This window comes from Leptonychotes weddellii, chromosome 5 (genome assembly GCF_054177405.1).
Source record: "Leptonychotes weddellii isolate Sample4059 chromosome 5, ASM5417740v2, whole genome shotgun sequence".
Lineage (NCBI taxonomy): Eukaryota > Metazoa > Chordata > Mammalia > Carnivora > Phocidae > Leptonychotes > Leptonychotes weddellii.
The window spans coordinates 73,129,407-73,147,306 of NC_138373.1; the positions used below are offsets into that span (position 1 = coordinate 73,129,407).

Here is a 17,900-nt window from a genome sequence, read left to right on the forward strand (position 1 = left end):
CAGAATCTGATTCAAAACTAATATAATTCAAAGGTGTTCCAGGTATACATTGCTGAATAATAAACCACCCCAAAACTTAGTGGCTTAAAGCAACAATCTTATTTTTCACAATTCTGTCCATTCATTTGAAGTCAGCTAGATGCCTCTTCATTTTTTTTTTTGAAGGTCACTGACTTTATTGATTTAAAAAACTTCACAAGGACAGTGACTATTCTACCAAAAAAGGAACCAAATAGCATAAAACAGACCAGTGGGGGCAGGGGGTGAAGGAAGGGCCAGGAATCCACTCAGAAAAGCTGGTAATTGTTGACACGAAACTGGCAGGGCAAGAAGGGAGATGCATGCAAGAGCGAGAATTTCAAAAAAGTTGAAATGGTGAAGGGAGAGAACTCCCAAAGACCTTGAAGTACATCAGAAGTGAGTACAACAACAGCAATGTCTTCCTTTGTAGAGGACAGGGGAGGAGTCCCCATGCGGCTGCAAACTCTGGAGACTCAATACTGGGGCTAGGGACTGGGGGCTCCCCAAGAGAGCCTCACAAGAAGGCGTCGTACCACTCTCGAAGGCACCCGAAGCAGTCCCTGGACTGCTTGGCATTGGCACCACATGTGTCCTTCAGCCATTCCCGGAAGAGATCTTCATCTTTCTTTAGCACCAGAAACTGGCCAAGGACCACATAGGCCTTGTCAAAGCCCCTTCCCTCCAGCTTCTTGCCCAAGACTTCACCAATCCCGGCCAGGCTCCCCACTGGCTTTTCCCCCATGGGCTCTGCCACGAAGTCTCGGTGCTTTTGGGAGGTTGTCATCTTGATCAGCTTAATCGACAGTTCCGGCTCCTTCCTTTAACAGCTCCTCCCACCACCCAGCTCGCCTCTTCATTTTCATATCACTCCTTAAACACAAATCTTACACAAACTCTATTACCCCACAATCTTGATTTAGTGGTGCTTTATGGAAAATTGAAGAAAATAGGATCTGAATCACATTCATAAAATGTAAGGTGGAGGTTAAAGTCCCAGCAGTAACTAATGTCACCAATTCTCCCTCGCACTTCAGTTCAAGCACACCCTCTATTCTGACAATCAAAAGCATTAGTAAAGTGGTTCTTTTTGCCCTTCACTCCAACCCCATATTATTGAAATAATAGTGGGAAAAGCTCTTTGTAAGTAAGGCTTCCCTAGAATTCTTCCAGAATTGTAAGTAAGTTGCTCTCTGAAGAATAAACTGGTAAATTCTACATACAATGGATAAGATCAGATCTGTATAAAAATAACTCATTTTTAGATACAGTCAGGAAATGAGTGGCAAATGTAATTACTCCGTTGCATCAAGATAATCAGGGCATAATCTCAAGAGGTCACACTGCGATAGCCATGGCTAGAATCAGCTTTATTATGATCAATTATAATTAGCATATGAAAGCAATGAATAACAGGCTTTACTGTAAATATGTAAAAATAAATATGTTATACATTGTAGTATAAATAAAATGGTCAGTAAGAACTTCAGTGAAAAGGGGAACAAGAATAAACCAGGAGCCATTCTGAGTGGCAATCTACACACAGAAACTATAAAACTGAAGCAAAGAAAAAAAGTAGGGATTATAAATCTATGTCAACTCACTAGTAATAACTTCTAATTCTAAATCTCTAATGTTCAATTTCTGATTTCCCTTCAACTGTACACGATGTTAAATGACAGTCTAAGACTGAACAGAGAATGTTAAGAACCCCAAATAGTCTACTGGGACAAAGCTGGAACTTAACTTCCACTGATGTGTATCATATTCCAACTGTCACATAATATGCTTCAGTTAAAGGTACTAAAGATGTCTGAGAGGAATGGAAAGTAACAGGATTATTTCGCTTTTGACCAACCTCATGAAAAAAAAAAATCCAGACAGATGGAGGAACCCCATCATATAATTATATCAATATCTAACTCCTTAGCAAAATATCTAACTCCTCTAACAAAAATTTGGAAAGGATGCTCATGCTTCCTCCATGTGTCTGCAAAAGAACTCTCCAGTATGGTTTCTACACATGGAGAAGGCACAAATGAATGAATGTGTATACTGATTCTATCATAAATGGAATAGGTGACAGCCTACTGAAAAATGCTATGAAGATTCCTTACACAAGACTTACACATGAATAAGAAGAGCAAGTTAGCTATCTCTGTAATAGTGGATACCAATTCAACTACATGTTCATGCAGAATGTTCCCATTCATAAGTAGATCTTCATCACCTTGCACATCGACTTGTGATGTCCATTACAAGGAACATCGTTCCAGCCCCATTTTCTTGTTAGATAACGAAAATGTAGCTTAACACAACCCTCATCAAGATTCCTGGGTTCACCCGAGTGCCAAAATCTGAAAGGGAAAAAATGGATGAGGTTGTTTCTTCAAACAGTGCTTTGAAAAGGGCAAGGGAGGGGGCTGGGGCTGAACCGTGTGGAAATCAAGGTCAGATATGCCCAAATCATTCCTTCTCCAATTCTCATGCAGTTTCTCCTCTACCTGAAGCCCTGGCATTTCCTCAAAAACTGACATCACCCAGTATTGTGTCATCTTATTGCATTAAACATTCTCCTAACAGATAGCCCTTCTATTTGTCCATCATTATGTCCTGTTCCCAAGGGACTGCCAGTCCATAAGCTCCCTTAAATGATGGAAAAGAAAGATTTCATCCCAGTCCCAAGTATCATTATAGTTGTTTCCTTTTTTTATATATATATTGCTTTTGGAGTCCAAAGAACTAGTTAAAACCGCTAAATCTGCTAAGATTCTTGTTATCTTAGATATGTAATTTAATTTCCCTGATTTCCATATCTAAAAAATAGAGACTAGAGTCATATTCCTGTATGTTTCACACAGTGATAGGAGGATCAAAGGTGGTATTGTACTAAAACGCACTGAAGTATTTAAGAGTTTTAAAAAAGACCTACGTAAATATGAGATATTGTAACTATCAGAAGTTAGCTCATTTGCTTTATGAGAAATATTAAATCAATAATCGGCCATGATCTTAATTGACATAAATTTTTGTTATATTTAGAGATATAATGTAGTAATTAAAAGTACAGGGTGCCTGGGTGGCTCAGTTGGTTAGGCGACTGCCTTCGGCTCGGGTCATGATCCTGGAGTCCCTGGATCGAGTCCCGCATCGGGCTCCCTGCTCGGCGGGGAGTCTGCTTCTCCCTCTGACCCTCCCCCCTCTCATGTGCTCTCTCTCTCATTCTCTCTCTCTCAAAATAAATAAATAAAATCTAAAAAAAAAAAAAAAAAAAGTACAGACTTCGGTGTCAAATAGAGCTGGATTTGAGGATCATTTGTTGCCAATGCTAGATAATCTTTGCTGAGTTATCTAAACTCTCTAAACTCAATTTCCTCACCTCTACAGTGGGAAAAATAATACTGTGTGCTTCATAGAGTTCCTGTGATGATTAAATGAGATAACAAATAAAATTATTTAACCCAAGAGTTAAAAGAAGAGTAAGCTATTTTATTTTCATAGCTGATAGTTGTAACACTCTAAAATCCCTGCATGATCCAGGGCTCAGGATTCCTTTATCTAATTCTGTACTCACGTGACACTTTCATTGTATGGTGTTTGATCAACCCATTTCCAATCTCTTTTTCCCTTTGGGTCTGACAGCCCTATATAATAAGCAGAATATGTATCCAGGTTCTGGAAGATAAAATCCTAAAGGAAGAAAAGAGTTATAGCCTTTAGAGTATTCAGGTAGAACGGAGTTCTTTACAGCCTTAGGGAGAAGAGAAGAAAAGGAAAGGATCCAGGAAGAGCGACAGGGGGGCCCTCCCCAGAAGCTGAAGTCTTCTCCGGCTGAACAGTGCAGGATCAAAGAGATCACTTGTGAGCATGATGCTTGGCTCAGTCTGCTCAGGCTGCTATAACAAAATACCACAGACCAGGTAGCTTATAAACAACAAGTTTCTTTCTCACAGTTCTGGAGGTTGGAAATTCCAGATCGGGGTACTAGCATGGTCAGGTGAAGGCCAGCTTTTTCTCCCTGTGTCTTCACATGGTAGAAGGGGCGAGGCAGCTGGGTGGGGTCTCTTTTATAAGAATACAAATCCCATTCATCAAGGTTCCACCCTCAGTATCTAAGCACGTCTCAAAGGCCCCACCTCCAAATACCGTCATCTTTGGGGGTTAGGATTTCACCATATGAAGTTTGGGGGAGACATAAACATTCAGAATACAGCAATGTTCAACACAAATGGAAGCAATTTCTATCCAGGATCATAATGAATTCTCATCTCAGATTCACTTCCCCCTTTCACTAAGAAGTGGTATTCTTCAAAGTCATGCATGAAAAATTTTTTTGCAGATTCAATCATTTTCCTTTCATAACTTCTTTAACTTCATTCCTGATCGTTGACTGTGATTCTTCATGATTGAACTTTGTTTCTCTATTGCTATAATACCCCTTTCTCAGTGAAACAGTTAATAATTTATAAAATATTTACAGGTTGAAATAATAAACTGATATTCAGCCTAAAACATTTTCGTTCTTCAACTCAAACCCCACATATGATACTTTAAATGCCCCAACTTATTTTGGGAGAGATTAGTTTTATGGAAACAGGAAGAAGGTGTAGCATGTAAAGGCTTAGGTAGCCTTTCTTATCAGTTTTACTAAAAGCCTTCTGCCATAACACCAATATTCCAAAACAGTGAAAAACCTCCTTAGACAAGGGGCGCCTGGGTGGCTCAGTCGGTTAAGCGTCTGCCTTCGGCTCAGGTCATGATCCCAGGGTGCTGGGATCGAGCCCCGCATTGGGCTCCCTGCTCGGCGGAGAGCCTGCTTCTCCTTCTCCCTCTGCCTGCAGCTCTGCCTACTTGTGCTCTCTCTCTATCTCTCTGTCAAATAAATAAATAAAATCTTTAAAAAAAAACAAACAAAAAACCTCCTTAGACAAGAGAGGTATACAACAACTAGGCAGGACTCCTGACTCCATCATCTATTAGAAAGTACCTGTTAGGTGCGCCTGGGTGGCTCAGACGGTTAAGCGTCTGCCTTCGGCTCAGGTCATGATCTCCGGGTCCTGGGATCGAGTCCCGCATCGGGCTCTCTGCTCCTTGGGAGCCTGCTTCTCCCTCTGCCTCTCTCTCTCTCTCATGAATAAATAAATAAAATCTTTAAAAAAAAAAAAAAAGAAAGTACCTGTTCGTCCTTGGTGTTTATCACCAGCAGGTGAGCCTTCATTTCTGAGCAGTTCCTCTCACTCTCAGTCCAATTTCTTATTATAGTAGAAATAAAGTAGCAGTTGGAACTAAATGACTTCCAAGCCTTTGGGCAGCAGCTCCAATCTTTCTCTGTATTGACAGAAGGCCACAGATGTCCAATAAAAAAGAAAAAGTTTAAGTGTGTTGTATTACAAAATTCAGGACCCAGGAAGACCTCAAAGAAACTGGAACTTGCATCTTCACCCAGAAGTGGCAAGGAGCCCACCAATCAGGTGTCAAGGAGATCAAGTCTACCTATGTCAGAAAGTAACAAGGTAGGGTCCCATCTCCCTTGCCAGAGTGGTGTCAGAAAAAGCCAGCTAAAACAGAGGGCTTAAAGAAGATCCAGACTCTTAGATATTACACAATAATATCTAGGTTTCAATGGAAAATTACCCATCATACCATGAATTACAAGTTCTCAAAATTAATTTAAAAAAATTTTTTATTAACATATAATGTATTATTTGTTTCAGGGGTACAGGTCTGTGATTCATCAGTCTTACACGATTCACAGAGCTCACCATAGCACATATCCTCCCCAGTGTCCATCACCCAGCCACCCCATCCCTCCCACCTGCCTCCACTCCAGCAACCCTCAGTTTGTTTCCTGAGATTAAGAGTCTCTTATGGTTTGTGTCCCTGTCTGGTTTCGGCTCGTTTCATTTTCCCCCCCCTTCTCCTACGATCCTCTGTCTTGTTTCTCAAATTCCTCATATCAGTGAGATCATATGACACTTGTCTTTCTCTGACTTATTTCGCTTAGCATAATACCCCCTAGTTCCATCCACATCATTGCAAATGGCAAGATTTCATTTTTTGATGGCTGCATAATATTCCTGTGTGTGTGTGTGTGTGTGTATCACATCTTCTTTATCTGTTCATCTGTTGATGGACATCTAGGCTCTTTCCATAGCTTGGCTATTGTGGGCATTGCTGCTATAAACATTGGGGTGCATGTGCCCCTTTGGATCACTGCATTTTTATCTTTGGGGTAAATACCCAGTAGTGCAATTTCTGGGTCATAGGGTAGCTCTGTTTTCAACTTCAAAATTAATTTTTAAAAAAAGAAAATAAATACATGCCAATATCAAGATAAAAGAAATATTAGAATTATCTGACAAAGTTTTTTTTTAATTTTTTTAACATTTTATTTATTTATTTGAGAGTGACAGAGATAGTAAAAGAGCACGAGCGGGGAAGAGAGGGAGAAGCAGGCTCCCCGCTGAGCAGGGAGCCCAATGCAGGACCTGATCCCAGGACCCTGGGATCATGACCTGAGCTGAAGGCAGACACTTAACTGACTGAGCCACCCAGGCACCCCTCTGACAAAAATTTTAAAGAAACCATAATAAAGATGCTTCAACAAGAAAGTACAAAGATGTTTGAACCAAATGGAAAAAAAGAATACCGCAGAAAAGAACGAGAAAATTTCAGCCAACAAATTAGAGATATAAATGAGAACCAAATGGAATTTTATAATTGAAAAATATAATAAAATAAAAAGCTCAGTGGATGTGCTCATCAGCAGAATGGAGAGGACAGAAAAAACAGTGAATTGAAAGAATAATAGAAATTACTCAAACAACAGAGACAAAATAGACTAAAAAAATAAATAGACTTCCAGTTTCCAGTCTGGCATGCAAGAAGGTCGAAATTGCCATTCCATCCTAACAAGTAAAAAGATGAACAAACTGCAAATCAACAACTCTTCACAGGCTAAGACACTGCTCTCAAAATTATGCAGACAGACAAATACAGAGGATCACAACTTACTGAAGCAAAAATCCAGGAGCCAAAATTTCTGTGGGAACAAATCCCAGGGAAGGGAAACCTGAACTGTAATTGTTGAATTGCTGGAAGCTCAGTGTGGAAAATCTGAGAGATAAAAACTCTAGGGTAATCCAGTCAATGGTGGGGAAGGAGGGAAAAACTTGCAGAGTTTTACCTTCTGGAGCTCTACCAGGTTTATCTGAGAAAATTCCCCTTGGGCTTCTGGCAAGGGGAGGGGCACAGCTGCAATTCTGAAACATACCAAAGCATTCTGTTCTTTTTAATGAAGTCTACCCTCAAGAAAAACTATGTAACCAGAGCCTAACCCGCTGTGGTTTTATCAGAGCCTGGTTAGGGAAAGGGAAAATACCCACTCTAGCCATCCTGTTCCACTTTAAGGGAAGTAATTAGAAGAGCTGAGAAGCACTTTAAGTTCAAAGTCTAGAGGCAAAGACTCACTAAAAGAATGAGACAAAATTATAGAACTACAGAATGCTTCCCCTTCACCACGCCATACTGCCACATTACTAAAGGTCTATTTACAGCAGTTCCTTTTACTCAGTACATCACATCCAGCTAACAAGAAAAAATTACCAAGCATACTAAAAAACAAACAACATCCCACCCCACCCCCCAGTTTGAAGAGATAAAGCAGGCATCAGAACTGACTCAGATGTAGCAGAGATGTTGGAATTCTCAGACCAAAAATTTAAAGCGATTACTATGTTAAGGGCTGTAATGAACAAAGTAGACAGCATGCAAGAAGAGATGAGCTATGTAAGCAGAGAGACAGAAATTCTAAGAACCAAAAAGAAACATGAAAGATCAAAAATGCTGTAACAGAAATGAAGAATGTCTTTAGTGAGCTCATTATTAGACTGGACACAGCTGAGTAAAAAATCTGAGCATGAGGGTATCTCAATAGAAGCCTCCAAAACTAAAAAGAGGAAAAGAACGTGGGGGGTGGGGAAGGAGGGGGGAATAAACAGAATATCCAAGAAATGTGGAGCAGCTACAAAAGGTGTAACATATGCATAATGGGAATAGCAGAAGAAGAATAAAAAGAGAACAGAACACAAGAAATACTGAAACAATAACATTTGAGAATTTCCTCCAAATTAATGACAGATACCAAACCACAGATTCAAAAAGCTCACAGAACACCAAGCAGGATAAATGCCAAAGAAAACTACATCTAGACATATCATATTCAAACTACAGAATATCAAAGATAAAGAAAAATCCTATGGAAGTGTTGAATCACTATATTGTACACCTGAAACTAATATTACATGGTATGTTAACTGGAATGTATATAAAAACTTTTAAAAATTTAAAAAATAAATAATTTAAAAAAATTTTAAAAAGCCAGAGGGGGGAAAAACACCTCCTCAGAGAAGCAAAGATAAGAATTACATCAGACTTCTCTAAAACCACAGAAACAAGAAGAGAATGGAGTAAAATATTTAAAGTGCTGAGAGAAAAAAACTATCACCCTAATTCTGTACCCTGCAAAATTAACCATCAAAGGTGAAGAAGAAATAGGGACTTCTCTGGAAAAACAAAAATTGAGGGAATTTGATGCCAGTAGAAACTGACTTATAAGCAATGTTAAAAGAACTTCTTAGAGAGAAGGAAAATAATATAGGTCAGAAACATGGATCTATACAAAGAAAGTAAGAGTATCAAAAAGAGGAATAAGTGAAGGTAAAATAAAAACATATTTTTATATTCTTAATTGATCTATATTCTTAATTGATCTTTTGTTTGTTCAAAATAATAATGGAGGGGGCATCTGGGTGGCTCAGTCGTTAAGTGTCTGCCTTTGGTTCAGGTCATGATCCCAGGGTCCTGGGATCAAGCCCCACATCAGGCTCCCTGCTCAGAGGGAAGCCTGCTTCTCCCTCTCCCACTCCCCCTGCTTGTGTTCCCGCTCTCGCTGTCTCTCTCTCTCCGTCAAATGAATAAATAAAATCTTTAAAAATAATAATAATAATAATAATAATAATGGCAACCACGTATTCGATTATGTATGCTAATGTGTAAGTGAAATAAATGGGAGCAATAATACAAGAGACAGGAGGAAGGAATTAGAATTATTTTGTTATTTTAAGATACTCTCACTGTACACAAAGATGTATAGTTATTTGAAAGTGAACTTGGATTAGTTGTATAAGTATATTGCAAACTTTAGGGCAGCCAATAAAAAAGGAGTATAACTGATATGTTAAGAATGCAATGAAAACGGAATCACATCAAATTCTCAAAACCACAAAAGAGAGAATAAGAGTGAATGAAAGATAAAAAAGGAACAAAGAACAAGGGCAAGATATAGACAACAATAACAAATATGATAGATATTGATAAAAACCATATCAATAATAAAAGATAAAAAAGATAAAGATAAAGATAAAAAGGATAAAAGATAAAAAGGAACAAAGAACAAGGGCAAGATATAGAAAAAAATTACAAACATGATAGATATTGATAAAAACCATATCAATAATCACTTCGGGTGTCAGTGGTCTAAATGCACCAATTAAAACACGAAGATTGTCAGAATGGATAAAAATACCAGACTCAGCTATATGTTGTATACAAGAAATCCACATTAAAACTTCAGAAGGAGGGACACCTAGATGGCTCAGGTTAAGCGTCTGCCTTCGGCTCAGGTCATGATCCCAGGGTCCTGGGACTGAGTCCCACATCAGGCCCCCTGCTCAGTAGGGAGTCTGCTTCTCCCTCTACCCCTCTGCCCCCTGCTCGTGCTTTCCCTCTCTCTCTCTCAAATAAATAAATACAATCTTTTAAAAAAAGGTCCACATAATAGTTAAAATGGCAAAATGTAATAATAGAGAGAGAATATTAAAAGCAGAAAGAGAAAAGAACACTGACATACAAGGGAAAATCCCATAAGGCTATCAGCTGGCTTTTCAGCAGAAATTTTGCTGGCCAGAAGAAAACAGCATGATATATTCAAAGTGCTAAAAAGAAAAATACCTATGACCAAAGAATACTCTACCCAAGAATACTCAATCATTCAGAATTGAAAGAGAGAGAGTTTCCCAGACAAACTGAGTTAAAGTAATTCATCACCACTAAACCAGCCTTACTAGAAATGTTAAAGGGGCTTTTTTAAGTGGAAAGAAAAGGCCACAATTACAAGTAAGAAAATTATGAAAGGAAAAAATTTCACTGGTAAAAGCAAACATATAGCAAAGATTTAATTAATCACCTATGGGGCACCTGGGTGGCTCAGATGGTTAAGTGTCTGCCTTCAGCTCAGGTCATGATCCCAGGGTCCTGGGATCGAGCCCCACATCGGGCTCCTGGTTCAGCAAGGAGCCTGCTTCTCCCTCTCCCTCTGCCTCTCTCCCTGCTCATGCTTTCTCTCTCTCTATCTCTGTGTCTCAAATGAATAAATAAAATCTTAAAAAAAATTTTAATTAATCACCTATAAAGCCAGCATGGAGGTTAAAACAAAAAGCAGTAAAATCAATTGTATCTATGAAAATCAATCAAGGGATACACAAAATTTAAAAATGCAAGATGTAACCTCATATACATAAAATGTAAAGGAGGGAGTAAAAATTTAGTACTTTCAGAATGTGTTTGAACTTAAGCAACCATCAACTTAATATAGACTGCTATACACATAGGATGCTATATATGAACCTAATAGTAACTAATAGTAACTAGAACCTAACAGAACCTATAGAACCTAATAGTAACTACACTAATAACAGAATTGAACTACAAACCAAAAACCTGTAATGGATACACAAAAAACGAAGAGAAAGAAATCCAAGCATGACACTAAAGAAAGTCATCAAACTACAAGGAAAGAGAGCAAGAGAAGAAGAAAGGAACAGAGAACTACAAAAACAACCAGAAAACAATTAACAAAATGGCAAAAAGTACATACCTACCAATAATTACTTTAATTTGGGGTTTTGGGGTTTTTTTAAAAAAAGATTTTATTTATTCAAGAGAGAGAGTGAGAGAGAGAGCGCATGAGTGGGGGGAGGGGCAGAGGGAGAGGGAGAAGCAGGCTGCCCCCTGAGTGGGGAGCCCGATGTGGGGTTCAATCCCAGGACCCCGGGATCACAACCAGAGCCAAAGGCAGATGCTTAATTGACTGAGCCACCCAGGCGCCCCAATAATTACTTTAAATGTAAAAATGGGCTAAATGCTCCAATCAAAAGACATGGAGTAACTGATTGGATTAAAAACAAGATCCATCCACAGGCTACCTGTAAGAGACTCACTTGAGACCTAAAGAAACATACACACTGAGAGTAAAGGGATGGAAAAAGGTATTCCATGCAAATGAAAAAGAAGAAAAAGAACAGCGTAGCAAAGCTTGTATCAGACAAGACAGACTTGAAAACAAGTAGCAGGAGACAAAGAAGGGTATACTTCTATCATTACATAATGATAAAGGGACCAATCCAACAAGAGAACATAACGGTTATAAATGTTTATGCACCCAACATAGGAGCACCTAAATACATAAAGCAAATATTAACAGACATAAAGGTAGAAATTGAGAGTAATACAATAATAGCAGGGGTCTTGAAAATCAACAAGGAAATAGTAGTCTTAAATGACATTAGACCAGATTGATCTAGCAGATATATGCAGAACATTCCATCCAAAAACAGCAGAACACACATTCTTTTCAAGTGCACATAAAGCATTCTCCAGGATAGATCACATGGCCACAGAACAAGATTCAGTAAATTTCAGAAGACTGAAATCATATCAAGCACTTTTTCCAACCACAACAGTATAATACTAAAGATCAATTACAAGAAAAAACTGGGAAAAAAGAACATGTGAAAGCTAAACAACATGCTGCTAAACAATGAAGGGGCCAACCAAGAAATCAAAGAGGAAATTTAAAAATGCAAGAAAACGTAACAGTCCAAGATCTTTGGGATGCAGCAAAAGCAGTTCTAAGAGGGAAATATATAATGATACGGGACTATCTCAAGAAACAAGAAAAATCTAAAGTAAACAACCTAAACTTAGATCTAAAGGAACTACAAAAAGAAGAACAAATAAAACCCAAAGCTAACAGAAGGAAGGAAACAGAGACTAAAAAAAATAGAAAAGATCAATAAAACCAAGAGCTGGTTCTTTGAAAAGATAAACAAAATTGATAAACCTTTAGCCAGACTTATCAAGAAAAAGAGAGAGGACTCAAATAAAATCAGAAATAAAGGAGAAGAAATAACTGCCACAACAGAAATACAAAGAATTATAAGTGAATGTTATGAAAAACTGAAGACCAACGAACTGGACAATACAGAAGAAATAGATAGGTTCCTAGAAACATACAATCTTCCAAAACTGAACCAGGAAGAAATTGAAAATTTGAACAGACCAATTATTAGTAACAGAATTGAACTGGTAACCAAAAACCTCCCAAAAGAAAAAAAGTCCAGGACCAGATGGCTTTACAGGTGAACTCCACCAAACATTTTTTCTTTAATAAAGATTTTATTTATTTATTTGATAGAGACACAGCGAGAGAAGGAACCCAAGCAGGGGGGGTGGGAGAGGGAGAAGCAGGCTTCCTGCAGAGCAGGGAGCCCAATGTGGGGCTCGATCCCAGGACCCTGGGATCATGACCTGAGCCGAAGGCAGACGCTTAACGACTGAGCCACCCAGGCGCCCAAAATTTATTTTTTTTTAAAGATTTTTATTTATTTATTTGTCAGAGAGAGAGAGAGAGCACAAGCAGGGGGAGCGGCAGGCAGAGGGAGAAGCAGACTCTCCCACTGAGCAGGGAGCCCAACACAGGACTCGATCCCAGGACCCTTAAGGCAGACACTTAACCAACTGAGCCACCCAGGCGCCCCTGAGCTGAAGGCAGACACTTAATTGACTGAGCCACCCAGGCGCCCCTCCACCAAACAGTTAAAGAAAAATTATTATCTATTCTTCCAAACCATTCCAAAAAACAGAAGAGAAAGGAAAACTTCCAAATTTGCCCTACAAGGCCCTGACACCAAAACCAGACAAAGACACTAAAAACAAAACAAGAACAAAAACAAAAAAAAAACCACTATAGGCCAATATCTCTGATGAACATAGATGCAAAATTCCTCAACAGAATATTAGCAAACTGATTTCAACAAATTAAAGGGATCATTTACCACAGTCAAGTGGGATTTATTCCAGGAAAGCAAGGGTGATACATGATGTTAATAAAGAGGAAGGGTAAAAGCCATATGATCATCTTAACAGATACAGAAAAGGTATTTGACAAAATACAACATCTGTTCATGACAAAACTCTCATCAAAGTGGGTTTACAGGGAATGTACCTCAACATAATGAAGGCCAAATATGACAAACCCACAGCTAACAACATTAATCAATGATGAAAAACTGAAACCTTTTCCTATAAGATCAGGAACAAGATGAGGATGTCCACTCTCACCACTTTTATTCAACATAGTACTGGAAGTTCTAGCTGCAGCAATCAGACAGGAAAAAGAAATGAAAAGCATCCAGGTTAGTAAGGAAGAAGTAAAACTGTCACTATTTGCAGTTGACACGATACTACATACAAAAAATCCTAAGGACCACCAAAAAACTATTAGAACCAATAAATAAATTCATTAAAGTTGTAGGATACAAAATCAATATATTGTATTATATATATCTGTTGCATTTCCACACACTAATAACAAAATATTAGAAAGAAAATTTAAGAAAACAATTCCATTTACATTTGCACCAAAAAGAGTAAATTACCTAGGAATAAATTTAACTAAAGAGGTAGAAGACCTATACTCTGAAAACCATAAGACACTGATGAAAGAAAATGAAGAGGACACAAATGCAAAGATATACTATGCACATGACTCGGAAGAATTAATATTGTTAAAATGTCCATACTACCCAAAGCAATCTACAGATTCAATGTAATCCCCATCAAAATAACAACAGCATTTTCCACAAAACTAGAACAAATAATCCTAAAATTGTATGGAACCACAAAAGACCTGGAATAACCAAAACAATCTTGAGAAAGAAAAACAAAGCTGGGGGCACCTGAGTGGCTCAGTTGATTAAGCATCCACCTTCAGCTCAGGTCATGATCCTAGGATCCAGGGATCGAGTCCCACATTAGGCTCCCTGCTCACTGGGGAGCCTGTTTCTCCCTCTCTCTCTGCTGCTCCCTCTGTCATTCCCCCCTGCTTGTGTTCTCTCACTCTCACTCAAATAAATAAATAAAATCTTTAAAAAAACAACAACAACAACAACAAAGCTGGAGGTATCACAATTTCACATTTCCAGATACACTACAACACTATTATAATAAGAACAGTATGGTACTGGCACAAAAACAGACCCATAGGTCAAGGGAACAGAACAGAAAGCGCAGAAATAAACCCACAGTTATATGGTCAATTAATCTACGACAAAGGAGGCAAAAATATACAGAGAAAAAAATACAATCTTTTCAATAAATGGTGTGAGGAATACTGGAGAGCAACATGCCAAAGAATAAAACTAGACTGCTTTCTTACACCATACATGAAAATAAATGGATAGGGACGCCTGGGTGCCTCAGTCGGTTAAGCCTCTGCCTTCGGCTCAGGTCATGATCCCAGGGTCCTGGGATCGAGTCCCACATCGAGCTCCTTGCTCAGCAAGGAGCCTGCTTCTCCCTCTGCCTGTCTCTGTCTCTCTCTCTCTCTGATAAATAAATAAAATCTTAAAATATATATATATTTAAAAAAAAAGAAAATAAATGGATAAAGACCTAAATGTGAGAACTAAAACCATAAAACTCCTAAAAGAAAAAATAGGGATGGTAATCCCTTGGCAACGTATTTATGGATATATCTCCTCTGGCAACAGAAACAAAAGCAAAAATGAAATACTGGGACTATACCGAAATAAAAAAGCTTTTCACAGCAAAGGAAACCATAAACAAAACAAAAAGGCAACCTAGTGAATGGGAAAGGATATTTGCAAATGATATATCCAACAAGGGGTTGACATCCAAAATATATAAAGAACTTATACAAATCAACACCCAAAGAAACAAATAATCCTACTAGAAATGGGCAGAGGACCTGAACAGACATTTTTCCAAAGACATACAATGACCAACAGACACATGAAAAGATGTTCAACATCATTAATCATCAGGGAAATGCAAATCAAAACTATAGTCAGATATTACTCACACCAGCCAGATAGGGTCACATCAAAAAGACAAGAAATAACAAGTGTTGGCTAGGAGGTGGGAAAAAAGGGAACCCTCATGCACTGTTAGGAATGTCAATTGGTATAACCACTATGGAAAACAGTATGGAGGGCGCCTGGGTGGCTCAGTTGGTTGGGCGACTGCCTTCGGCTCAGGTCGTGATCCTGGAGTCCGGGATCGAGTCCCACATCGGGCTCCCTGCTCGGCGGGGAGTCTGCTTCTCCCTCTGACCCTCCTCCCTCTCATGCTCTCTGTCTCTCATTCTCTCTCTCGCAAATAAAAAATTAAAAAAAAAAAAAAAGAAAACAGTATGGAGGTTCCTCAAAAAATTAAAAATAAAAATATCATATGATCCAGTAATTCCACTACTGAGTACTGACACTCCCCAAAAAACAAAAACATTAAACCGAAAAGATAAATGCACCTCTATGTTTATTGCATCATTGTTTACAGTAGCCAAGATATAGAAGCAACCTTAGTGTCCCATTGATAGATGAATGGATAAAAAAGATGTGGTATTTATATACAGTGGAACATTATTCAGTCATGAGAAAGAGGGAAATCCTACTGTTTGTGACAACATGGATGGACTGTAATTGCAGAGTATTATGCTAAGTGAAATAAGTCATATAGAGAAAGACAAATACCATATAATTTCACTTTGTGGAATCTAAAAAACAAAAGAAATGAACAAACCAAAAAACAAAAAACAAACAGACTCTCAAATACAGAGAACAAGCTGATGGTTGCCAGATGGGAAGTTGCGGGGAATGGGTGAAATAGATGAAGGGCATTAAGAAGTACAAACTTCCACTTATATTCTTTTTTTTTTGGAGAGGGGGAGGGGCAGAGGAAGGGGGAGACAATCTTAAGCAGGCTCCACACCCACAATCGAGCCCAACACTGGGCTCAATCTCACAACCCTGAAATCACGATCTGAGTGGAAATCAAAAGTTGGACACTTAACCGACTGAGCCACCCAGGTGTCCCCAAACTTTATGATAAAATAAATAAGTCATAAGTTATGGAGATGAAAAGTACAGCACAGGGAACATAGTCAATAATATTAATAACACTGTACGGTGATAGATAGTAATTATATTTACCAAGGTAAACATTAATTAACATATAGAATTGTCAAATCAATATATTGTACCCCTGAAACTAATATAACATTGTATGTTAATTATACATCAATAAAAAAATTAAATGATAAAATTAAATAATCTAGAGTAAAAAGACTACCAACTGTAATTCCAATGATAAGACATCTGGAAAAGGCAAAACTATATAGGCAGTCAAAATTTCAGTGGTTACTAAGAGTCTGGAAAGGAGAGTAGAGCACAGGAGATTTTTATGTAAAAATGCATAACACTATGCATTTGTCAAAATCCACATAACTTTACATAGTTATTGCATGCAAATTTTATTTAATTTTATTTATTTTATTTATTTATTCATGAGAAACAGAGAGAGAGGCAGAGGCAGAGGGAGAAGCAGGCTCCCCATGGACTAGGGAGCCCGATACAGGACTCAATCCCAGGACCCTGGGATCATGACCTGAGCTTAACCAACTGAGCCAACCAGGCGCCCTGCATGCAAATTTTAAAAATTCATTTAGGAAGTCCAGGGGTCCATGAAAGAATGAAGACTGTGACAAGAGAATCTAACTCTATATTACAAGTGTTGGAAACAACCACACTAGGGGTGGGTAGGATGACTGCAATAACTGGAAATGGAATGGATTAAAGACAAAAGAAACTGCACATATTCTATTCTATTTGATAAAGATATTAGATATTTAGATTAAATATTAGATAAAGATATTATCTTTATTAAAGATTATCTCTATTAGATAAAGGTTCTATTCTATTTGATAAAGATTCTATTCTAGTTGATAAAGTTGTTTCCCATGGTGGTTTGAGTTTACAACTCTGATACTGCTATATGTGTTAACTGGAATCAAATAATTATGTAAATGTACTGAGCAGATGATGGGAACCAGATTTCTCTCTGTTGGAGTGGTCATTAAAGATAACAAGGGGGAGTAGGCTAGAATGATGCAATGTAATCAATGAAAGTTTTAGACACCAGTAAAAACTGATGTGTACTTTATTACAGATATACATAGTTACAGTACAAATATTTATCAATATATGTACATGCACAGGTTAGTACACACATATATATTTCCTTGTTCTGTGAACTGAGGGGGCCTAAAAGAAATAACACCTCAGTAGCAATGAGCATACCTAGTATCCAAATATTAGTTTCTTTTTTTTAAAATTTTTTATTGTTATGTTAATCACCATACATTACATCATTAGTTTTTGATGTTGTGTTCCATGATTCATTGTTTGTGCATAACACCCAGTGCTCCATGCAGAACGTGCCCTCTTTAATACCCATCACCAGGCTAACCCATTCTCCCACCCCCCTCCCCTCTAGAATCCTCAGTTTGTTTTTCAGAGTCCATCGTCTCTCATGGTTCGTCTCCCCCTCCGATCTCCCCCCCTTCATTCTTCCCCTCCTGCTATCTTCTTCTTTTTTTTTTTTCTTAACATATAATGTATTTTTTGTTTCAGAGGTACAGATCTGTGATTCAACAGTCTTGCACAATTCACAGCACTTACCATAGC

General features: G+C 38.2%; 1 protein-coding gene and 1 pseudogene across 1 annotated transcript in view; both read right to left on the reverse strand.

The window, feature by feature from the left end:
• Positions 1-449: 449 nt before the first annotated feature.
• Positions 450-853, reverse strand: LOC145721715 (barrier-to-autointegration factor pseudogene; annotated as a pseudogene).
• Positions 854-1,369: 516 nt separating this feature from the next.
• LOC102743505 (C-type lectin domain family 4 member A) overlaps positions 1,370-17,900 on the reverse strand; it is a 28,975-nt gene continuing 12,444 nt past the window's right edge. The window contains exons 4-6 of the mRNA XM_006738239.3: positions 5,195-5,346; positions 3,593-3,708; positions 1,370-2,375 (exon numbers count right to left, since the gene is read on the reverse strand). Of these exons, the coding sequence (XP_006738302.2) occupies positions 2,228-2,375; positions 3,593-3,708; positions 5,195-5,346 (416 nt within the window). The 3' untranslated portion in view covers positions 1,370-2,227. The remainder of the gene's footprint in view (positions 2,376-3,592; positions 3,709-5,194; positions 5,347-17,900) is intronic.